This window comes from Ctenopharyngodon idella, chromosome 7 (genome assembly GCF_019924925.1).
Source record: "Ctenopharyngodon idella isolate HZGC_01 chromosome 7, HZGC01, whole genome shotgun sequence".
Taxonomy (NCBI): domain Eukaryota; kingdom Metazoa; phylum Chordata; class Actinopteri; order Cypriniformes; family Xenocyprididae; genus Ctenopharyngodon; species Ctenopharyngodon idella.
In genome coordinates this window covers 12,350,646-12,376,560 of record NC_067226.1, presented here as the reverse complement: position 1 = coordinate 12,376,560, position 25,915 = coordinate 12,350,646, and the positions used below count along the sequence as shown (strand labels likewise).

Sequence of the window (25,915 nt, the reverse complement as noted above, 5' to 3'; positions counted from 1 at the left end):
GTTAACTTTCAATAATGGTTTTAAAGGTGAAGTGTGTCATTTCTGCACCAAACGTATTCGCAAAAATAAAGAACAAAACACTCTTCTGTTGGTTGGACAACAGTCCAGTCCCAAACTCACATTCACAGTGTCGCGCTGGATGGCAAAGTTCTGAAAGTGCCTCAAAGCTTTTACACTTTCGGGTGGAATCAATCAACTAATGGTTTACTACTTGTATATTGTCTCTGCATGTTAAGCTCTGACAGCAAGAAAAAAAGACCCCCAATTACCACAGACTGCCAGTTTTAACAACTAACATCCTCTTGCCTCCCCCACCAACCCAAGAGCAAGGTTACTATTTTACACACAAATGAGCACCCTGTTTCCTATGGGGAGGACATCAACCACAAACATCCTCAAGCCAGCTATTTATATATGTGTCTGAGCGTGTGTGTGTGCATGCATACATGGGTACACATGTTTGTGCCGGGGGAAAGGGTGTATGCCTCTTTGTCGGTCTCTTAACTCAGATGTGACAGAGAGACGCCAACTGTCCCTTTGATCACAGTGTGATGCCACTGTGTGCGCGTCAGGACGCTGCCCGTGTGGTTGGACCGCAACAGCTTTTTTGTCTTATGATGACTGACAGTCCTATCTCAGACAGAGCGGTTTACTGCATCTAACACACACACAAAAAAATGCAGCCATGCTCTAAGTTTCATAGTTTTTGTTTCCAAAAATGCACAAGAAGCCTGTCAAGAAACTGAAATTTGTCAAGAAAGAAAGAAAGAAAAAAACACTTATACTATGTTGCAGATCAATTGCAATTTTTTTTTATTTGTCAGAAATACATCTTAACCTGTAATGTTTTTCTTTTAGAGTTGTCAACACTTTAATGGAATGTGCGTACAAAATTTCAGCTCCTGAAACAAAAACTAAACTACCCTCTGAGGGTATTTACATTCATGTATTTGGCAGACACTTTTTATCTGAAGAACTTTCATTGAAGGTGTATATATTTATCAGTTCATGCATGTTTAGTTTGCTGGGAATCAATACAAACTGGGGAATTGTATTGAATACAATTAAGGTAAGTTTGGCTTCCGCCATAAAAAAAAAAAGTACCCAGATGTTTAACATAATACAAGGGATGCTGTGAGCTATGAGTAATTGGGGGCAGAAACTGAAAAAGCGTTTACTGAAACAGCCGCACATGCATTCACACACTGTACACTTCCTTCCCCCACACCTGAACCCACACCAACACTTATTCACCCTGACTCTGTCGATATGCATGTGCACACACAAACAGTCTGTTCTATGCAGATGCTTTACCAAAAGCCGTTTGATGAACTACGCGTCTGCCTCCACCATATATGGTAAAGGTGCTGCTCAGAGTGTTTGTGGCTGCTACACTGCTGCTACATTGTTACACTGTTCAACAGACACAAATTAGACAAGGTTATTTGATAGTCTTGATAGTTCAAGACAGAAGGGTTTTACATTAGCATTTCATAAACCAGACAAGGGGATTATATTTAGAACTCCATCTCTGAGTGCAGGAGTGGGAGGAATGAGAGGGAGCGTGAGTCACCATGCACACAAGGAACAGAAGCTGCTCGTATATTTGTTTTGTCATGTGTGAACTGAATGTGCCGTCTCAGAAGCTGCTTAACAGTCTCCCACACCAACTTTTGCTGCTTCTGTCTGGGTGTCAGGCTGATAATCATCTGAGCTACTGCCTAAGACCAGCTGTCAGTCATATTTCCTCTGACAGCCCAATCTTCATATTCCATCTAATCAGCAGTTCTCCTCCTGCACACACACCCTTGTATGAGCACACAGGTTGTCACAGATTTTAAGAAAGGGAGGCATCTGCTGGTCAGAAGCAGGCATTACAGGCATAATAGTGTGTATCATTAAAAGCCTGACAGAGTCTTGAAGTTTTGATTTAATGTGCATCATTCTGTTCCTGTGCACTCAGATATCAAACTCTTCTCAAAATGGTCATCTCTAGATGCCAAGTTCTCAAAAGCATTGCAAATATGCATTAAACTGATCAAAAGTGACAGTCAAGTCATTATACTCTTACAAAAAATTCTATATCAAATAAATGTTGTTCTTATAAATTTTCTATTCAAAAAAATCCTGAAAAAACATCCACAAAATATTAGGAGCACCAAATCAGCGTATTTCTGAAGGATTGTGTGAAACTAAAGAGAAAACAGTTATATTAAATTGTAATAATATCTCACAATATTATTGTTTTTAATGTATTTGATCAAATAAAAGCAGCCTTGGTGAGACTTCTTTCAAAAACATTTTAAAATCTTACCGCCCCCAAACTTTTTAAAAGTAGTATACCACTTAAGTTCTGCTAGCATGTATCCTCCAGTAGATGGCAGCAAACCACAATGTAACGTAATATGTACTGTAGTGCAAAAGGACAATGCCCTGAGAAGACCCATTTCGAACTGAACTGACAAATCTGGAAATCTGTATTGATACTCAGTCCTATTTAGTATGTTTACCTAATTATCCAAATGTGAACATACCATAGACCTCTACTGTTTTCATGAAACCTTAGTAACCTTAAAGGGTTAGTTCACCCAAAAATGAAAATTCTGTCATTAATTACTCACCCTTATGTCGTTTCGCTCCCGTAAGACCTTCATTCATCTTCAGAACACAAATTAAGATATTTTTTATGAAATCCGAGAGGTTAATGACTCCTCCATAGACAGCAATTTAACCAACACTTTCAAGTTCAAGAAAGGTACTAAAGACATTGTTAAAACAGTCGATCTGACTGCAGTGGTTCAAACTTAATTTTATGAAAGATGAAAATACTTTTTGTGTGCGCAAAAAACAAAATAAAAATAACGACTTTATTCAACAATATCTTCTCTTCTGTGTCATTCTCGTACGCTGTTTACGTCCAACGCTTCCAGGTTCTACATCAGAATGGCGGCTTAGTATTGGCTGATGCTGATCACGTGAGCAGCATGACGCATGAGTGTGATGTTGACGCAGGAGCCGGCCAATAATGAGTCGGCGTTCTGAGGTAGAACCTTGAAGCGCTGAATGTAAACAGCATATGAGAATGACACAGAAGAGAAGATATTGTTGAATAAAGTTGTTATTTTTGTTATCTGAAGGTCTTACGGGTGTGGAATGACATGAGGGTGAGTAATTAACGACAGAATTTTCATTTTTGGGTGAACTAACCTTTTAACCAAGATAGTTATTACTACCCCTAAGAGAAAAGATTTTCTATTTTTTATTATAAACTATATTAATGAATTGTTCCTACTCTGATTTTTTTTCTGATTTACCTATTTTCTAATTTCTATTCTTTGGGAAAGAACATTACTCTAACCAACATCTACCTTCTCTTTTGCTGCTTCAACATGACACATAAATAAGCAAACACGCACATATACACAGCCTCTGGAGCAGCATGGTGCTTCTTGCTACAACTTTAGGAGAGAATGCTAATGTAACCAGCATGTATGCTTAAAAACAGCAAACTTGCAAACCTGAAAACAGACCTCTTATTTAGCTCCTCAGTCAGGTTAGTTGAATGTGAATGAAAGACAGAACCAGACATACAAAGATGCCAGAGTCTCCATGGCCATGTAATGGGAGCTAACATGCTGTTAAAAAGCAGCATCTTTCATGACTGTTGTAAGATCAGCAATCACAACAGCTCAGCAAATTCTAACTGACAGCTGTCATCAGAGCTTTTAGCAAATGTGCAGCTGAAATTCATCCTCCCCTGATTATAACCAAGATCCCTTGCTGCTGAGGAAGTGGTAGATATTGATCACCCTGTTTCTGTCAGGTTACATCAACAGACACAATCCATCTTACAAATAACACTTAACAGGCCATAACCAGCATCATCTTTGAGATAGTAATGAGATTTTAAACATGGCCAATAGATAGTATGAAAAAAAACTACCCCTCTTTTTTATCCATCTCCTTTTTCCCAACAGCAGCAAGAATAGTCACAGCATCATGGTTTCAACAGGGGAACAACAAAACAAATCCAACTGTGAAAAATAATGAGGTGTGCAAAAAGGGACACTCCACACACAAAAAGACAAACGCAGATATAAAAAGACAGGACTTTCAAGAGTCTAAGCCCTGAAAAATCTGATGATTTTTGGTTATTTTGGTGTCCCTTTATCTTTGACCAGTTACCACTGAATAAGACACAGATGGATAGACATGGAGAGACAGAGAAATTGTGACAGGAGAATATAGTGGCTGGTGACCTTATTGCGAGTATCACTGTGTGTGTGTGTGTGTGTGTGTGTGTGTGTGTGTGTGTGTGTGTGTGTGAATGGGGAAAAAGATCAGAGGCTGTTGCAGTTGCAGTGGCAGATGGCTGCTATTCCCAGTGGAAGAGCAGTGATGTCAAAAACACCAGTAGTTTGGCCAATATGCTTGTGTGTGTATATACTGATATATATACACACTGACATATATATATATATATATATATATATACACATACATACATACATACATACATACACACACGGTTGGATAAATGTCCAAATATGTAATCTGTATATATGCAGCCTAATAAACCTGCCTAACCTGCAGTTACTCAACAATATTGACTAGAAAAAGTGAAAACAACTTAAGGCTCATAATTAATGTCTCTTTTCTTTATTACTGTGTACTTCATTACACCAAGTAATAAAGTCGCTGCCGACGAAAGCAGACTGCGGGGTTGGGACACGTCGGTAGAGTCTGGGTCCAAAGTTGGCCTGACACACCAAACCAACGCTCGACGGCCGACAGCCAAGTAGCACGTCCGTTCTGCGCCTGCGTAAGATGAAATGCCTTTCTGTACCAGCAGGTGGCAGTAGCTGTACAGCCAATCAGAATGATCGGATGGCCCGACGGACCGACAAGCTCCGACGCCAATTCAACATGTCGAATCGGCCGAAAAAAAGCCGTCAAGGACCAACTTCAGCCGACGGTGCAGAACACACTGAGAAAACTTAAGCCGTCCGCGTTCGTGCACCGTCCGCATGACGTAATTTTCGTCATGCGGAGGGCTCGCAGCCGGCCGCACACCCCTTCCGCGTGCAGCCCAAATTTCGAGACCGCGCGGACGGTGCGCGTGCAACAGCGCATGCGCAAGCAGGAAAGACGAGTCCACTAGGTGGCAATACGCACAGTACTGAGCACAATGTGCAGTCGTCGAAGAAGAGTGTGTGAAGAGTGATTCAAAAATAAGACGAGTAAACTCAAAAGCATGCCTTCTCCATCGTTTTTTAATTCCTGTTCTTTTGGTGTATCTTCTGAACTATGCTGCAATGGTGGATGCACTATTTCTCTTCTCCGATCCTGCCCAGCGAATATCCGGTTAATGACACGTTGTCTGGTTTTAGTATAGAAAAAATTGCACTGCGCATGTGTCGAACGCGGTCATCCGCGCGCATCCTTGGTTTAGTATACTTTGAAAGATGCGCGTGACGCGTCCGGGCGCGGAAAGTGAAGTATACCCGGGGCTTTAGTCGGCCGACGAACAAAAACTGCCCGACGGCCGACCGTCGGCTTGGTGTGTTTCTGCCTAAAGTTCACAAGTTTGGGGTCAGTAAGGTATTTAATTGTTTTTGAAAGTCTCTTATGCTCACGAAGGCTGCGTTTATTTAATCAAAAATACAGTAAAATCATATTTCAAAATATTTTAAAATATAATTTATTCCTGTGATGGCAAAGCTGAATTTTCAGCATTACTGATCTTTCAGAAATCATTCTAATATGCTGATTTGCTGCTCAAGACATTTCTTATCACAGTTGAAAACGATTGTTTGTCATTTGTTTTTTCATGACTCTTTGATGAATAGAAAGTTTAAAAGTACAGCATCTATTTGAAACAAATCTTTTAACATTATAAATGTCTTTACTGTCACTTTTGATCAATTTAATGCATCCTTGCTGTTTTCAATAGCAAATTAGTTTTTGCTGTGGTATAATAGTGTGGAGAATTGTGCAGCGGATTCACTCTCCACTGCTATTGGCAATTTGACTACTAAAAGTTTGATATTGTGAGAACTCTGTGGTAGGGTGAAAAAGTGGAATAAATAATGCGGACAGGCACTTTACTCCTGATGCACTCCTCCTCACACATTAGTAAGAGGAGGTATTTATTTTTACACATGACGGACAGGCAGAAAATGTCATCATTAATGACAAGGCACGCCTCTTCTTACCTTCTGCTTAAACCAACACAGGTGTGCTCAAACACACAACACACAAAAAGACATTAGTGCATGACTGTGTGCATATGGATCTTAACTCATCTACACCCTTTTGATGAATAGGATGTACGTCACGGATGTTATATGCATGGGACATTCTGCACATAATAGTAAGAGTAAACTATCAATACAACTTAAAAAAAGCATTTCCTTGCTTCTACTGAAAGGAAACATATCAAAAAAGAATAAAAGATTCTCAAATATATCCAATATAATTTTTATGATCAACAACAATAACAGCAAAAAATTTGAAAATGTAAAATAGAAGCATTTTCAGAAGAGAAAACACCTAGCAATCACATGGCTTGGAATTGTTGGAACAGTAGTCATCTAGACCACTTTTATGATACTTTTATAGAGCTTTTGTATCTTTTTTTTTTTTTTGAAGCTCGAGTTTCCTTTTATTGTAATTAAAACTGAAAACAGTTAATGATTAAAATATTTTTTACTACAAAAATGTTGTCAACTAGATACTTGGCATGATAGGTTAATTTTATGTTCTGTTAGGCTTCTGCTTGAATCATTGTAAATCATGACAAAGAACTTTATCCTATTTAGAGCAATATATTCAATCACTTCAATCAAATAAACAGGTTAAAAGAGAGTGGTAGCAAGAAAATGAGATGAGAGAACTGTGAACAGAAAAACTCAGTTTGAGCCCAAACCTCCGCTCCTTTAAGCTACAGACATCCACCCACTTTTACACACATGAAAACACACCGCTCTGCTATAAAACACAAATGGTGAACAATGATTTACTTCCTCAGTCAGCTCATAGATCAGAACTTCCTTGATGTGTGTGTAGCGTTTTTATTTTGTGTGTGTTTAGTTGATGCTTTAGTTCATCAGTTTAACACTGAGCAATAAAAAACCATAAAGCACTTCATATCTAATCTAAATCAGGCAGTGCAGGTTTTGGTTTAGTTAATCCATTATCCAAGAGCTCCAGTAATTTATAACAGAATCATTAATACATGCTTTACTGGCTGCATGTTTAACTCTCACCATCTGACAATTTTTTTTTCAGAGTAATAGCCTTGGGGGCAGTGCTCTGACATATGGAGCAGTAGCAATTCAGGCAACACAAGTTCGAGTCCTAGCTTGAGGTCCTTTCCTGATCCTGTTCACCTCTCCCATTGCTTCCTGTCTCCTTTACTGTCTTCCTGTCTCCTCCTGTTCTATCCAACAAAGCCAAAGAATGCCACTAAAAATTGGTTTTGGCAAGTACAAAATACTTTTTAAGACTAAAGACTTCACTTAAAGCCACTTTGATGGAGATCAGAATTACTGAGCAGGATTAGTGCACAGATCTCCATGTTACAAGTACAAGATCCTGGTATAAGCGATATCGGCAGTCGCCTAGGGCGGCAGTGTTCTCTGGAACGCCCACACATACATACAGCGAGATGCACACACCTCTTCTCACACTCAACCGTGGCACCGTTTCACAGCGTTGCGCCCACTATCTGTTCCACCCCTTTCAGTGCAAATGAATTGTGACCTAGCAGGTAACTTTTTCCGAACGGCTCCCAGCACTATGCTTCTACGCCTCCTCTCACTTCAGCTGCTGTATGGTGCTGTCTGCATCATAGAAAAAGAGAAGCGGCCTGCCTACAAAAAAAAAAAAAAAACGTTTCTTTACCAGCTAAAAGTCAATACGGTTAGTCTGCTAAAATGTTTCCACTGATAATACAGTTGCAATTTACTGTTATATATTTACATTTTATTTTTAAATTGATGATTTATTTATTAACAAATCTAGTGTATTGGTGATTTTTAATTAATTTACACTACCGTTCAAAAGTCTGGGGTCAGTAGGACATTTATAATGTTACAAAATATGTCTACAGTACTTCAAATAAATGCTGTTCTTTTGAACTTTCATCCACATATAAATTAATGCAGCCTTGGTGAGTATAATTTTTTCAAAAAAATCTTACCGACCACAAACTTTCTTCACTTTTTTAAGGCTTCTGCGGTGCACCTCGTTCCTGATCTCCACTAGTGCATCATACGAGTTAGGATTGCTATTGGAGAGCAGTATGGCTTTGATATCATGCTGCATCCCTGTTCGACACTGACAGATTAACACAGAGTGTCTGCTCTTTACAATTGTCTTCCTTTATTAGTTTCACTTCATCTCTCTGCTGAAAGAAAAGACACACCACTGCAGCCCATAGTGTGTGCGCATCCACACATTTAAAACATCCAACTGCCATGCTATATACCAGGCACGCAAATCTGTTGAGCTAGCACACACATACACATTTACACACACCACACAGACACACATTTGCAAGATGTGGCTATTAATAGACACAAACACACGCTGACTCTAAATGAACTGACAAAACCCTTCCTCCGCTCTCCTTCACTCCGTCTCTCTCAGTTTGCAGAGAGAGGCAGGTCGTGAGGTGCTAACAGATGGATGCTCAGTTCTGTGGCTTCTGCTGCAGTTCTGAATGGGCCATCATTCAGGGAAGCACAGGGAGAGAGAGAGAAAGAAGAGCACACAGAGAGGACAAAAGGCAGATCATCTTCTGTTCTGCACTGACCACTACACTCATCTGTCATATCTGCAATCTGAACATTGTTCTCAGTCCAGCTTTAAGAATACAGAGTTCCTCTGCTCAAATGAGCAATTGAATGTGCTGTCAAACACAGGAATCTGTAGCTATAATGCGACAAATGATTTCAAGTGCACTTTCTGTCCATCTTGTCCTGCCTTCCCGCCTCCTTTCCCATCTCTCACTCCTTACTCATCACAAGCACACAAAAATGAAAAGGTTCTCCTGGAGATTTGCACAGGAAAACAGATGAAAAGCATGCTGGATTCACTCTCCTAATTTATCTCTAATCTCTCTGGTATTTTGCACTGTAAAGAAGAAAAAAAGAAATCAAGAAATTTAAAAGAATGTGTTGTGACGACAAAACATCATTGCTCCCATCAAGATCAAAACTGCCTACACTGCAAACAAAGTAGACTGCACTGTTGATTATGGTTCTTTCTTGATTATATCTAGAAAACTATGTCATGACACTCGCTTGTGGTGTAGATTGCACTAACATAGTGTTTTCTAAAAAGTGTCTGTTCTGTGAAAACACTTTTATTGACAACTTAATTAATGAAGCACCTTATTTTTAATGAATCATGCATACAAGTCATAGCATAAATCAGTGGCGTGTGGGAGATAAACTAAAATAGGTGTCAGATCCAGTTCTGGATTTGGTTTGTTCTGGCACAAATTTAATCCTGCCTGTTTGACACCACAGCTGTAGGCCAAATGAATCACAGCTGCATATAGCAGGTAACATATGACATTTAAAAATGTACATGAATTTGTCTTGAACTCTCCAGTTTGATATCAACTTAAATCAGTCTAAATACTGCCCAGTTGCTCAATTTAAGACACTGGCCACATACACAATGTGAAATTTCAGGAGTGGAAAAACTTTAAATACGAGAGTGAGACCCCTAAATTATTGTTCTGTGTGTAAGGAACATGACTCGTTTGCGAAATTATGATGATTGACACCGTGGAAACCATAGCAACGTTCTGGCATCTCACATGTTTAATAGTCCACTGTTTTTGACCAAAGTAATACTACAGCAACCAAATACTTGTTAGGCAATTTTAACAAAACCTCCGTCAACAGAGGTGTCATGTTTTGTTTATGTTTGCAAGGCTGCTTTGCTGAGCACTCTTTTGAAGTGTTGATATGTTCACTTATTATAAGCATCTTTGGGCTTGTTTGGGTTTGGCTCATAAAGCAATCAAGTTATTAAACTGGGTCGGTGTGGGTGGTGATATTTAGGGGCCAAGCACTGAAGGTCTGTAGACACCACCTATTGTACCTGTTAGTGTTCTAATTATTGTTATTCCTCCTCATTTCTCTGCTATTGCGTATATGGCAGCACATAGATCAGCTTGCAAGAAAGTTATGAAATTTTGCGAGAAAGTTATGAAACCAATAAAGGACAGTCTCATCATGAGTCTTTAACTCAATGGGCAGTTTGCCCAAAAATCTTAAAACTGGTCTCTTTTGATTCAGTGCAGTATACAGAGTTGAATGATACCCAATTGTCCCATATCGGCCATTTTGAATTTTGGCGTATTATGTATTTTACGAACGCATTAACGTATCACTACGAAACTCAGCGTGGTTAATTGGGACCATGCCCTGAAGGTACTCAACAAGTTGTGAGGCACTGCCACCTTGTGGTCAAAAATTAAAATGAAATTTTAAAAAATGCTTATAGCTTTTGATTAATTTTGCCTGTTTTAATGAAACAAGTCTTGAAATATTCCTTGAGTCATACCGAGAACAACTACCAATTATGCCATATTTGGTCAAAACTGTTGTCTGCCATTTTGAATTTGGTGAAACCTACTTTTTCAAACTCCTCTTAGACCATTGGTACAATTTTCACCAAAATCGCCTCAGATCATCTTCACGCCATGCCGGCAAAAAGTTATTAAAAGCTGTTTTAATCAACGAAATTGATGGCATGAAGCCAAACTGATTCTGAGGCTGTAACTCTGCAATGCTTTGGCATATTTACACCAAACTTTGTATGTCATTGTCACCTCACACTGACCACACAACATCAATGTTGTAACAGCTCCATCTAATGGTCAAAAGTGAAAAGCAATTGAATCATATTACTAGTGATCGTATTTGTCATTTTTTAGTCGTCACCTTTAACCCTGGTAGGTGGAAATTTATATTCTAACCCTTTAATAAGCCAATTTCGCTTCTCTATTTGCAATTAGATCATTTAAGCCGCTAAACTCCAGGAAAGTTTTCAGTTCAATGATCTAGTAAGCGAATTCATTCAAACAATCAGTCCCAACAATGCGCGAGTCCATTATATTGATGTGCAAACAAACCGCGTATGTGCGCTCTGGATGCACTGATCGCACATTGCATTTATTGCATTTGCATCTCCATGTGGTTCTGTTTTGGTATTGGAACTTGACTTGTCTAAACAGTAAACAAGTTTTTTGCTGTTGCACTGTACACATACTATACACTGTGAATTCTGAAAGTTTTTCTGTAATGTTTTTTTTTTTTCATGGGTGGTTTGGTGTTGGTGGGCTGGGAAAATAAATCGATGCATCGTGATTGCGAGAAATGATGCGATGGATCGATTCTGAGATTTTCTGAATGCATCATGATTCTCTCGATTCTGAATGCAAACTATTCTGAGTTTTTAACAGCAGATGGCACTGCGTGCTTTAGAAACAGCCGTACTCTGCTTGCTTTCAATTCCTTTACACACACCACTTGAACCTATAAAATAATCATTCATATAGTTTGAAAAGGTTGAAGCGAATTACAATGGTGTTTGCAGTAGGATATTTACATTAATCTCACGTCATAAAAGAATTCTGAGGTGCAAGTACATTCTCCGACAAGCGCTCTTCTTCTTGAGCATTTGAGCGTGCAGTTAAAAACTAGCCTAGAGCGCCATCTGCTGTTATAAACTAAGCTTAGAATCGATTCGAGAGAGAATTGCAATGCATTCAGAAAATCTCAGAACTGATCCACGAATCGAGAAGCATCGATTTATTGTCGCAGCCCTATTAAATGTATTAATTATATTGACTCCGTATATAATTTGGTCATTTGTTGTCCTTTTGGAATCTCCAAGTGTCCTTTTTTGGAAAGACACTTAAATTTACCTTGAAAAAAGCTGGCAGAAAATACAGTTTTTTGGTGAATCACCCTTCAGTCTGATGGTTTACTTTGCTGGATATAGCAAATAATGACAAAATGAATGTGTTAAAACAAAATAAATGGTGTATGTTTAATTTCACAATAAAGGTGCGATTAATTGCGATTAAAAATTTTCATCTATTGACAGCCCTAATAATTATATAATATGTTATGAGAAATGGTGTTAAGGTTTTCATTCCGTATATACAGTAGCTATGCCCAAATATGGGGGCAGCAGCATGCTAATTTGATGAAGTAAATTGCCTCTTAGATAAAGTACATACACACACACACACTTTTAAAAGTATGAAGAGACTCAGAGGACATCAGACATTGACACATACAGCACATGAGTCAGTATTGTCAAATATTCCCATGGTTTATTTGTCATACAGAGTTATATGTGGAGATGACCCAGATATTTGGAGTCTCACATGATGAATGCGTCTCCGCTGAGTTCTTCCAGCCTGACATAGGGTTGCCATGGTGACACAGAGAGTTCCAGGGCATGATCAGAAATATCCCATCATGCCCTAAAGTAAACTAAGGTAATGTATTTATGCACACTCGCTCTCATTTGTGCTTAACGTCATCTCTGATGTCACAGAGGCTCTAGATGTAAACTCAATTGAGTACTCAACAAAAAAAAAGTAAACAAACAAACAAACAGCGGGAGGGGTTTCATAACTAACCCTGCTTGAGATTGCTTACAAAGACATGGAAATGTAAACATACAAAATGACAGAGTAAAATACAGAGAGAAAGAGAGAATAGGTGTGTGTGAGCAGGGGAAGTTAAAATATAAATGATGACCATTCTATAAAGCTGATTTTACATTTACTTCAGTGTAAATCTTTCACATACCACGCAGTGAAGACACACACTCATTTTACCCACACGCATACATACTCGCTCTAGTCTTTATTATTACTATGATCTGTCTGAGAATAAAGTGATCCCAGAGACATCAAGCTCTACCAGTGAAAGTTAATAATTGAGTCTGATTGGCATCCTCTTCTTACATCTCTGATCATCTTCATGCATCAATTAATAAGCTCGAAACAAAAGCACACAGCAGGAGCTGTCTCATCAGTGGGAACACATGCAGAGCTGAGAAGGCGAGAGGTAATAGAGGTGATAAAAATGTTGTCATGCTGAAAAGTCTTTAGACAAACCTTATAGAGCTGACATTAACATGCATCATTTTAGTAGAGTAAATTCTGCCCCACTCTATGACATATCTAATCACTCTGTGATCTTCCTATGTTCTACATCATTATGTACACGTAGGGCTGGTAATCGAAAACCGAAATTCAGAACCTCTAACCGACGTAATTTTTCCATGTCGTTTATTTTGTTTTTTTAATGCTGTTTAATACCTCCCCCTTAAAAACATACTACCGCGTGTGTAGCCACGTGACTCTGCCCCATCCAGTCAGTGGCATGAAAGCAACATGGAGGTGAACGGCGAGTCAACACACAGAGACGGCGCGTGAGCGGTGAGCCTGGTACTGTGCTAATTTGTCTTTATCTGATTTACAACGAGCAGAAATCTGTAAGAAATGTTATAAACCATGAATAAAATAACTGCTGAAAGTGAGCTATGTCAGATCACTCTTTCAATAGTAAAAAGTATCCCACCTTTAATAGTCAAGCATATTTACAGTACAATCCTTGTCAGTGAACTATGAGGGCAAAAAAAACCCCAAACAAACAAAATAATCGTTAATTAATCGTAATCGAGGTAAAATGTTCAATTAATCGAGGTTTTGATTTTAGGCCATAATCGTCCAGCCCTATGTACATGTTATGATTGTTTTTAAGCATATTCTGTAGGATGAGATGAGTTTGCATATCCTACCATCCACCTCTCCCTCTCTCTCTCACTCACTCACTTATCAGTCCATCATGATCTGTTTGCTCTTTAAAATCGTTTGATGCATAGGAAGAAACCAGATTAAAAATAGAAGATGACTAACCCAAGGATGACTACTCAAGACAAACCTAAACCCATTCATCCATCCATTACGCCATTCTCAGAAACTGTCCTGTGTAGGGTCACAGGGGTGCTGAAGCCTATCCCAGCGTCTCGGGCTGAAGGCAGGGAAAAACCCTGGATGGACGGCCAGCCTAATACAGTGTTCTAACTAGCACAATGCAATTTGTGCCACACCAGACATGACAAAATCAAATCACAAATCACACGCAATTAAAAGAGTGCGTGGGCAGACTCTCTCAAGATTTTCAACATCTGAGATAAATTATCCACTGTTGCTTTCATATTGAAAGTAATGCACAATGATATATAGCTGAAATTAAAATATTTTAGTATTATACAAAACACAATCAATATGAGCTGTCAGCTACAATGCTGCAGAAATAGAAACCAATGAAAACAACAATGAAAACAAATATAGTGAATGTGCAAATAAATATTCTGTGCAAAAAAGGGTTAAAATTTAAAATGATTGCTTACCATCTGAAAGTTAGAATCATTAAATTATAAATGATAATTCAGAAAGACAAGAGCACATACAAAATGTTAACTGCTACGGTAGGAGGAACACAGATTCACTCATCTGAACATATACTCCATTACAATGGTTCATAAAAAAAAATATTTGTGTTACAAGTAGAAATTTAAACTTACATTAAATGTCTAACAAAATATAAAAAAAAAAAAAAAACCACAAACATGATTTAGTCCTCCACTGTCTTCCAGATTTGTGTTGTCCATAGAAATTCATTATTCACTACTGTAAAATAACGTGACTGACAGATGTTTTTCATGAACAGTGCACAGATGCGATTAACTGATAATTAAATACATTGCTGATTATTTTTTTATTTTATAGATTAGCTGTTGCTACCAGAACACCAGAACTATGCCCAGCCTGAACACAACACAAACTGTCAGTGAGCAAACACACAGCCACAGTCTGGTTAGGTAACATGCACTGCGTTACAGACACGTTGTTTCTGCAAATACACATTACAGGGCTCAGGTCTGAAATGGAAACATTGAATGGAAACTTGAGCACTCGCGCGCACACACACACTCTCCGCAAGTTCTCATAAATACACAATCTTTCTTTACATCTACAAACACAAGTGCACTACGCTGAGCTCAGAACGCACTCATCAAGTGTGTGTTCGACTCACCTCCTTCCAAACAGCCGCAACCCTGGAAAAGCCCTGCTGCTATGCCGGCGACCCACCACGACTCTTTGACCCTCAGGCAAGGGGTTGGACAGGAGGTCAGAATTTGATGAAGAAGCTGACGTGGAGGCCAGAGAGGTTGTGACCTCTTCCCTGTCCTGCGAACCTGCTCCTAGCTCCTGCTCCATCAGGAGCCTTGGCCGTCAATCAAACAACAGTAACCAATCCCAAAGTCATGCAGTCAGAGAGTCCTCATGATGAGAAAAACTAGAAGAGAAGGGTCGCACCATCCTGTTCTCCGCCTCTCAGAAAGAGAGGGAGGACAATGCGAACAGAGCTCAGTGTTCCAGATCCTTGCAGACTTCCACGTGTGATCCGCTTCCCATCCGCCTTTAAGACACTTAATCCTATAAGCAAACCCCAACATTCCTCCCCCCTACTCCTCTCTTTCCTTCCTCTCTCTCTCTTGCTCTCTCTCTCAGGAAGTTCTTAGAGTCCCGGTCTAAGCAGAGCCATAAGGCAAAGGGTAGGGTGTTCCTTCAGTCCTCTCTTCATGTCTTTCTCTCTCTCTCAAGTGCTCATCTCATGCTCTCCTCCCATGGTGGCTGTCTCTTGCACTCACACACGCGTCTATGCAGGCGCATACACATACGCTCTAGCTGCCGGCTGCACTCACAAACATTGCACCACACCAGGAAGTGTCAAACTCAGAAGAGACTCATTCCTAGGACCCCAAATATAGCTGCCCCTCCAGGTGCCTGATTTTTTTCTACCTTGCTTGTTTACATCTATCTCACAATTTATCTGTCTTTCTCTCTATCTCTCTTTCTCTCTGATAGAAGCCATAGAAGAAATGTGATCTCTGACCATGGAAAAAAGCAGCTCACAGTTTACAGATCAGGCCTGTAGTCCATCTAGTTTTGTTCACAAATATCACTTACAGACAAATGGATGCCTTGAGTTGGAGGGGTTATTTGAAAATAATAATCTGTGTAAGAACTGGCCAATGATAAAAGGTGTGACTGAGGTCACAGAAACATATGAAGCATAATGTAAAACAACACACACACAAAGAGAGAGAGAACAATGCATTTGTGGCTGTGCCAGCACACTTGTAACAGGAGAGCAGGTAGGAGGAGGATCTTATAGTAGTGTATAAATGCAGTTTGACACTGAGAAAAAGAAAAAAAGGCATGAGGAAAAGATGGAAAGAAAGATCGCCTCAGGTTCTTGGTTACTGATTTCTGCCAAATACAACAACCAAAATACAATACAGTATAGTGTCATATTTCCTCCAGTGTCATATTGCAGACAAGGGTTATTATAGTTAACTAAAACTAAAACCATAAAAATTACTAGTTATTTTATAAATATTACATTAAGCATCAACAGCCAAATTAACTTGATAGAAAGCTATACAGACATTAAAGACAAAGACAGCAAAATTACTAAAACTTAAATTTAAACTAAAATGAAAGCACAAAATCTCTATGATACTAAAATAAGACTGTTGAGGACAGAACCACAAGAACCAGAAGGGAAGTATTCTCATTAGGTCATAGTGTGTGTGTGTGTGTGTACTATAAAATTGTCAACAAAACAAAACAGCAGAATGATTCCTCTCTGCTACACCTCCTGTTCGCACTCACTACAGACTTCCTGTGAAGGAAGGAAATGATGTCACTAAAATAGGAGTCGTACACAATTACGGTTGGACCACAAACCAGATATTGTTTCCTGCTATTCTTCTGTTAGCAATGCGCGTGTGCGCTTGTAAGGGGGGGATAGAGAGAGAGCTAAAGTGAAGGAGATATAGAAGGAGAAAGGAAGAGAGAGGAGGTAAAATTGGACAGCTGAAATGATAGGTAGGTAGAAATATAACTGTGTAGGAGTAACAAGTAGGATCCACTGTAACCTGGATTCAGCCTAGCACCAGAAACAGCAGGGAGAAATTTCCACCTCAAATCAGTCCATACTCACCGCAGCAGGACACACTCCATTACAACATCTTAATTCAAGCATCAAATGACCCTTTTCACAGTCTTGAGTGTAAAACAATTTCTACATAAATGATGATTATGTGCATCTCTAGACTGGATTTCCACCTTGTGGTTACATTGAGCAACTGCACGCCTGCAGGCGTTTTCTCACAGTGGTTTACAATCCTTTTAAACCACTGCTTTACATTTTTAATCAAGTTACACTTACACAAGTTTGTGATAGACGCATATTCATAGATTATATAATAATATTATTATATTATAATATTATTAATATAATAATTTATAACACTGTGAAAGTGATTTAATTTGAGGCATCTACTGTAGCATCATCTGAACTAAGGCCAGATGCTGTGTTCCCACAATAAATACAACAACTGGAACTATTATTAAACTGTGTAATCTCTCCTTACATAGATAGAAATATCCGACTAACCAACATTGCTCTTTTTCTCTCTCTCTGTCTCACATACTTGTATGATGAGATTCTGAGATAAGAGCTAGTGGTCTCAGACAGTTCCTATATGCAGGTTTGGTAATAACCGCATCTGGACTAAAAAGAACAACCAGCTATAAGCCTACAAACAGAAGCCAGATACAATGAGTATGTTTACATGCACACCAGAATGCTGGTTCTTGTGAGACGCTAGCACTGGCAGTGTCAGAGGTTCAACTCCTTAGGAATGCTTGATTGATGAAATGCAATGTAATTCAATGCAATGTCAGTTGCTTTGGGTAAAAGCGTAAATGTAAAACGTAAATATTCTTAATCTGAATTTACGTAACATTTCAGAACACCGCTTTCTACAAAAAAAAAGCAGCATACAGTCACAGAAATGGCTCATATTTAATAAACTTCTGCTTGTGCTGACAGCACAGCAGACGCACACACAGTATTAGTAGTAAGCTGCACATCCTCAAATGCATAAATTTATTAAATACAAGTAGCATTCTTCTATCAGCCATGAGTAACAGATTACAGGTAAATAAAGTTACTTTATGCCTGCTTCCACATTTACAGAAGTTCATACAGTCACACGCTAATGCTACAAGACTATACAGAAGCTGTCTCCGAAATCACAAACTGAGCACAAACTACATGTGTTAAAAAAATGTGTTCTATATAGTATGAATATGAGTAGTATTTGGATGTACAAAATACCTACGTACTGTGGCCTCACAGGAGAGTAAAGTGTGCACTCCAGAATATAGGCAGGTCATCCGGATACTTTTATACTTCGCCTGTTTTCCAATACTATGAATTTAGACATACTATTCTTTTGGTATACTGCTTTTCCCACAAAAAAGCAGGCATATTTGGAAGCAGTGAAAGTGTTCTTACTGCCAGATCTTGCAGCTGGATTCATATCTGAATGTTGCAATGTCTTTATGGTGCTGATCAGAAATCAGAGCGTTATTCTTACAGCTAAATGAGCTGGCACAAGCAGCATGGGTCATCAAAAGTTGAGCGCATGGACGCACAAGCAGGTGTAGTTTAGTCTTACCTGTGGTGAGGTTGAGCCGGAGGGGTGGGGGGCAAGACCCATTTCCCCCTGTGAGCCCACATTCCTCTCTTTCTTGCAGGCCTGCCAGATTGCCAGATTGAATCAACTTACTCTCATACACACAGCTAGTGTAGACAACAACTGACCCTTGCAGCCTGTGCCTCACTGAGCTAAATCTTTCTTCCCCAACACCCCCTACTTCCTGTTGTGACACTTCCTTATGTGAGTTTATGTTTGTGTTAGTGTTGTATGTGTGTAAGACAGAGAACGAGAGATGGGTCAGGGGTAAAACTTGGTTCTGGTGAAAGAAACCGCCTCAAATAGAATATGAGCTACAGACACAGGCACACACTCAGACTGAGAACAGGGTCCTGTAGGAAACTATTTTTAGTACTCTTAAAGGACAGCCCCAAACACACACAAAGTCTCGCCCTGCATTGTACAGAGGAACGTGGCTGTTGATCTTGAACTTTTATATTTCTGTGCATGAAAACACAAGCTGCTGCTTCATCTAAACAAAGATGAAGAATAGACAGTATATTACTGTGTACTTCCTTTGTCACACTCCTCACACTTTAAACCACACATGAAATCACACCTACAGATACATTGCTCAAGTTATTTTTTTATAAAGTCTGTTGTCCATTTCCACTGTACATTCTCTATTTTTATTAGAGATGTGCATTTTGTTCATTTTGACAAAAACTTAAATATACTTAAAAAATGATGGTTTTGTCATCATCTCAAAAATCTCTGTACACAGTGCTGTACACAAATTTAACAAAATTACAAATATTTGTTTGTAGTTACTGGACTAGGCTTAGTTTGAAATCAATTACACAAGAGAAGTGTTTCCATAATCAGTCATCACTGAATTTCACTTTTTATCTTCTCATTATCTCTTAGCAAAAGTGTGAAGGCTTCACAACACTGAAAGAAATGTACTGTAACTTAGCTAGACATACCTATGCAAACACACCATCCCACAAATGAATAAACATCGGCAAGTAATGACCAGATTGCTGAAAATCATTTAACTCTAAAATAATTAGTCTAAGAAATGAAAGGACAGGACAGAAAGGTATATTAAGTCCCTGGAAGTCATGTCCCTGTCATCTCCTCTCTCCCCACTAGGGGGAGAATGTACTCTTCTTAACTGATGGCTCTGTAATCTCTTTTGCTATACCCTTTCCATCTCTCTATCCTTTTGTTCCAAACCTGGGTTACTTTTTTTTCCCAATGGAACAATAAAAAAGGTTCTTGAAGAACTGCGTTGGCTGCTCTTATCCATGTATTTACAATGAATGAGCACTGAAGCATTATAGCCTCAAAAATAGGGCCTTATGAAATTAGTAATTTTTTCCAAAATTTTGTTTTTTTCCCCCAAACTGAATACAATAGCCAGGGGTCCACAAAATAATTTGCAAGGCAAACATATTTTCCAGACTATAGTCTATGTCACATTTTTTATCATCTGAAATGTGCTGCAACTTATATTCCAAAGTGACTTATAGCATAATGCATTTAATGTCAAATAAGCAAAACATGGCACTTAAAAGTAGACACTTAAAGGTTTTTATAGACATATTTCTCATGTCTGTGCTACAAGAATACGCTGAATTTTGGTTTCTCTAATTTACAAAAGAAAATTTTTTGTTGTTATTTTAAATGTACACAAAAACTTTTTTTTAAGTTGTTTTAAAGTTGTTTTTAAATAAGTAATTTCAAAAATGAAATTCTGTCATTAAGTACTCACCCTCATGGCGTCCCAAACCCATAAGACCTTCATACATATTTTTGATGAAATCCAAGGGTTTTTTATCCCCCAATAGAAAGCAACGTAATTACCGTCATTCGAGGTCCAGAAAAGTAGTAAAGACATCGTTAAAAAAGTCAGTGTGACTACAGTGGTTCAACCTTAATGTTACGAAGCGATGAGAACACTTTTGTGAGCAAAAAAAAAAAAAACTTTCTTTTCTTTTCTCAATTTCTTCTCTACCCTGTCAGTCTCGTACGCAGTTGATGCAGTGCAGCTCTATAATGTTTATATGGCCGAACACCAGCTCAGTATTGCCGGGCTCCTCCGCACTGCGTCAACAGCGTAGGAGAATGACAGGGGAGAGAAGAAACTGTTGAATAAAGTCCTTATTTTTGTTTTGTTTTTGCACACAAAAAGTATTCTCGTCGCTTCATAACATTACGGTTTAACCACAGTAGTCACGTTGACTATTTTGACAATGTCTTTACTACTTTTCTGGACCTTGAATGATGGTAATTTCCTTGCTTTCTATTGGGGGTTAAAAAAAAAAAAAAAAAAAAAAAAATCTTAATTTGTGTTCTGAAGATGAAAGAATGTCTTACGGGTTTGGAACAACACAAAGGTGAGTAATAAATGACAGAAATTTCATTTTTGGGGGAGCTAACCCTTTCAGTGTCCAGCTCTACAATTTGATTTATTCATCCAAATTCAGCATTATACAGTAAATTCTATTTTTATGACTGGATTCCACGATTCCATTGGCGTTTTCTGCATTACTGAATATTTTTTCTGAACTATTCCTTAAAATCCTGCATATTTAAACAAAGAAACATATAAAAAGGCCCTCTGGGGTTAAGCGACATTCTGTTCGCTCATTTTTAACCTCCACACTAAGAGCAGTTCAGCCCGACAGCACGCTTACAACTGTCAATTATCAGCAACCCAGAAGAAATGGATTTAAAAATATGGTAAAATCTGTCACGTGGAGCTTTCAGTACTATACTTTTCTTGGATATCAAGTCAGCCAAAGTATTTAATTTGCACAACTTTGTTCTGCAGATGCAGATTATGTGTGTCTGCTGCCATTTCAGTGCATTTGTGATGTGCCAGCGTCTACAGCATCTCTCACAGCTGAGTGTGCTCGACATCGTGTTCCAGCCCATGAACTCCAGTTTCAGAGAGATCAAGGCCAAAGTTACCATGGTGTCTGTCACTGTAGTGACTGCTTATCAGCTAAAGACATCGATTAACTAGGAGACCGTTTGTGATTGGCTTGCATTAGCATGTTTGCAGCATTTTCACGATGATGTGATACTGTGACATCAAGATTTATTTGGAGGAGGGCGAGTTTGTCTAATAAAACATGATCTAATGAATGCGTACAGAGTTAAGAAGAAAAATATAGGGGAAACCATGAACAATGTGTGTTCTGGTAATACGGACACATGCACTGAGAAAGGCTGTGCCCACTCCTCACTCTGTTCCAGCGCGCACACACTTCACATCTACTCAAATATCTCTCTGTCTCACACACAGCGGTGTTTGTAATCTGTGTTGTACAGAAGAGGCTTGAATAATTAATTTGCACTCAGTCACAGCCTCTCCTATGTCAGTCACTGAGTGATGTCCTTTCCGTATGTGTCTGTGATCGCATTTGTTCCAGCTCTCTTGCACACATGCAGTAGGACTGGTTTAGGATTAGGTATTCTGACAACATCAAAACAGCTGCTTTCTCTCTCAAGAGCATCTACTTGATCCCTTAAGAACACTTACAGACACAAACTAATGAACAGGACTAATAAAATGGCACATCCTAACTCGAGCACTTAGCCGCAAAATGGTGCTGTGGGATCTGAACCTGGTGCGTTCAACATTGTCTCGCTCACTTTAAAACCATGTAATGTCAAAAGTTAGGGAATAAATCTGTCAGTGTTCAAAGCAGAGGAAAGGAGGTGTTTTTGTGATAGCTCAGACTGTGGGAGGAGAGCTCCTGGTAAAGCAGCACCTACAGGGCGCAATGACTCACTCACAATACACTCCAATTTACAGCCATTACACAAACCCTTCAGTACAGCTGGGACCCTCTAGCTCACTCTTACACACAGCAAACGCACACAGAAAGTCATACACACTCACATACACATCGAAATGTACAGAAAAAAAACATGGTATGTCTAGTAATACTGTATATTGGACATGAGAAGGTCTAGATGTAAGTTCCTTTTCATAAAATGGGACTTGTCTATCATAAACTGATAATATTTACCAAAAAATATATAGATCACTACATATACACAACATTTGCGTTATTGTTAGTTTAATTATTTGTATTTTTTAAATAACACCACCCCCAATTTTTTGTACACTATTAGTGATCCCCCAATATATATTTTTTGTTATTATTACTAACACATTCATGCATATTCAAGTTATTAGATAACATGTTAAAATTAAATCGTAAATAACCTCATCCTGGTATTATCTGATTGTGTTACATTGAAAATAATGATCAGAATGTTTCTGACTTCCAAATATTTTTCTTATTCACACCTCTATCAACAGAAAATAAATTAAGTATCTGATGCTAGTCTGCAGACAGATTCACTCTGAGAGAAACAGTGTGACAATAATGAGAGATGGATGGAGGTTGAGAAAGATGAAGACAGACAGGGATACAGAGAAAGGAGGAGGATATAAAGGAAAGACGGGGGAGGAATAAACAGAATGAGAGAGACTCAATTAACAAACGCCCACTTCCTTACTGTCTGTAGCTGCAGCACTATCCTCAGGAGCAACCCACAAACCCACACAAGATGACTGTCAGAGACGATCAAATGCTCACTGAGTGCCATGATCACTAATCTGACGGCTAAAATAATCTCCACTGAGATTATCTGTGAAAATCTGTGCTTATTTGTTTCCTTACTGGGTCACAAAAGGAGTCCTTTCCATCAGACTATGTGATCAGCTTTATTGAGGCTCTTGATTTTTGTTCTCTGCTAGTAATAATCCATGAAATTAAAAGAAAAATGTTCTTATCTCTTTTCTTTAGTTTTTTTTTCTCTCATTAAATCCCGTTTTACCCATCCTAAGCATCACACCACTGTCATGACGACCTCTAATTTAAATCTGCTCCAGTTCTTTTCAGCAGAACACGCACATGGTGAGAATATTATTTTTGCCCATCTCACACTAGGATTACAGTGGACAGATTCTGTAAAGCTGAGAGAAACAGAAGTGTGTGAGAGAAATTTAAGAGATGGAAGAGTATAAAAGAGGCAGGGACATTTCCTGGAATTTGCAGAGTGAAATGATGCTGTCGAAAAACAAAGCTTGCCAAGAGATAACATCAAAACACACCAAAACAACCAACTTCATCCAGCCTTTTAAGACTTGTCAGCGTTTCTGTCTGAAGAGCATATAAATGAGGTTACTACAAAGGCAAGCTGCATGCATCATGCGAATTGGTCTGCACTTACTGCTCTTACATCGTGTCTACAACAGGCGCGAACATTGTCACATAGCACCACGCCACATCAGCTTGAGGCTGTGTGCACTGAATGTGAATATTCAAAATCCATTTGTACTGTTCTTGGTACGTCAGAAATTCATAGTTTTCAATCACGTGACTGGAGCGGAGACCTAGAGGGCAAAACATCCATAAAATTGCAGCACAGGCCTGTCAATTTTCCATCTGTTTCAAGCCATGAATATTTAGATCACCACTCAAAAGAAGAAAAGCAAATATATGTGAACAAACTACATTTTGGGCACTTGTGATCCATATACATCACCTGCCGCAGCATTTCAAACACTAAAAACAGTGGTACATTCGAAAACACTTACCCCCTGGTTTCAAAAACAAGGCTTAAGCCTAGTCCCAGACTAAAATGCATGTTCAAGAGGTTTTAACTTAAAGCAACTTGCACTGACATATCTGAAAATAATGTCAATGCCAGTGTTTTGTCTCAAGATGCAGACCAGTAATGTTTTTTCTAAGGCATGTTTGTAAAAGTTACTTAGATGTCCTAATTGAACTAAGGCCTAATCCTGGCTTAATCTAAGCCCTGTCTGTGAAACAAGGCCAAAAATGATTAAACACAATGTGGCTTAATGTACTAAGAAAATGTATAATAAAAAAAAAAAAAAAAAAAAAAATCACAGTATATAATTAAAATGTCAGCATTAAGGATGGACGATATACCTTTAGACACGATTAACTGGTAGAAATTTTTCAACCAGGAGAGATTTTGCACTGTATCACGGTTACATGCTCATGTGACATTGTCGTGCTACACCATCACAAAAGCTTATAATTTGCATGAATTTTTAAGCATTGCTGTTTTAAAACAAATGGGTCATTCCGTGTCAACTCAACCAGAGGTCCCCGGCTCAAATTTTTGATTTTGTTAATATTTTTTCTGTACAAAGACAAACATAAATACTGATGAAAGCCAAAATATTAAATGTCACAGATGTATATTTACTGACTAATCCATTTATTTTGTAGAGGGTGTCCAAAAGACAATTTTCACCTGAGATTTAGAGCCAAATTAGAGGGGTGTAAAATGACTTTAGAAAAGTAGCAACATCACTATTTTATTTTTACACAGATTGGTAGGTCTATTAGTAAAATTTGTTGACTTTAGAAATCTTTGTTTCATTATATGCCAACAGTTGCAGTTCTGCCTCAAGTTTGCATGCCTGTAACTCAAGAAGTATTAAAGATATCTTAATATCCTTTTAGATTCTGGTTCTTAACAAACTTTCCTTTTGGTACCTTCATTTTAAATTCCCTTGATGGTTCAATTCCAGAGATACGGACATGTTAATGTGGTTCCATGACTAAAATTGTACACATTTTCAGTGGTCAAAAATGAAATGTGGGTCACTTTGCATACAGCTGATACTTTTTTTTCTTTTAAAGAGGAATATCTAAAGAACATATAATGTTAAAACTAGAAATGTATCTCATTTTCATCAGCTCAATTGCATAGAGCATACCTGAGTGCCATAAATATTCTTTTTCTAAAGTTGTCATGCCTGTAAATCTAAAAGTATTCAAGATATGTTAATATTCTTCTAGATTCTCGTTTTTAATAAACAAGTGACAGGTCTATTCAAGACATGAACAGATCTATTTTGACATACAGTATTACATTTTTTTTGCGTGTCACCTCTGATCAGCCATTTGTTCATGAGCTTAATAGACATGTCTGTGATTGATTACAATGAACAAAGCTGCAAAAACACGTAAAAAAAATAAACTTTTGACACTTATCACATGCGTTCACACAACTACACACAGGAGCATTTGAAAGCTGCTGTCTATCAGCTGTCATACTCTTTTGAGTATGGAGTGAAATTGGCTTACTGTATTTATAAGCTAAAATTTTAACATTTCCGTGCTATTCACAATATTCCCATTTTATATTGTATATATATATATATATATATATATATATATATATATATATATATATATATATATATACACACATATATGTC

General features: G+C 38.3%; 1 protein-coding gene across 5 annotated transcripts in view; it reads right to left on the bottom strand.

Moving 5' to 3' along the window:
* dgkza (diacylglycerol kinase, zeta a) overlaps positions 1 to 25,915 on the bottom strand; it is a 110,935-nt gene that overhangs the window by 70,812 nt on the left and 14,208 nt on the right. Inside the window, exon 1 of one of the 5 annotated variants that reach the window (XM_051898557.1) lies at positions 18,649 to 18,829. The exons of 2 other annotated variants lie outside the window; for them this stretch is intronic. In XM_051898557.1, the coding sequence (XP_051754517.1) occupies positions 18,649 to 18,710 (62 nt within the window). In that variant the 5' untranslated portion in view covers positions 18,711 to 18,829. Of the gene's footprint in view, positions 1 to 15,146; positions 15,847 to 18,648; positions 18,830 to 25,915 lie in introns of those variants that run through there. 2 more of the 5 variants (XM_051898555.1, XM_051898559.1) reach the window with 2 other exon arrangements.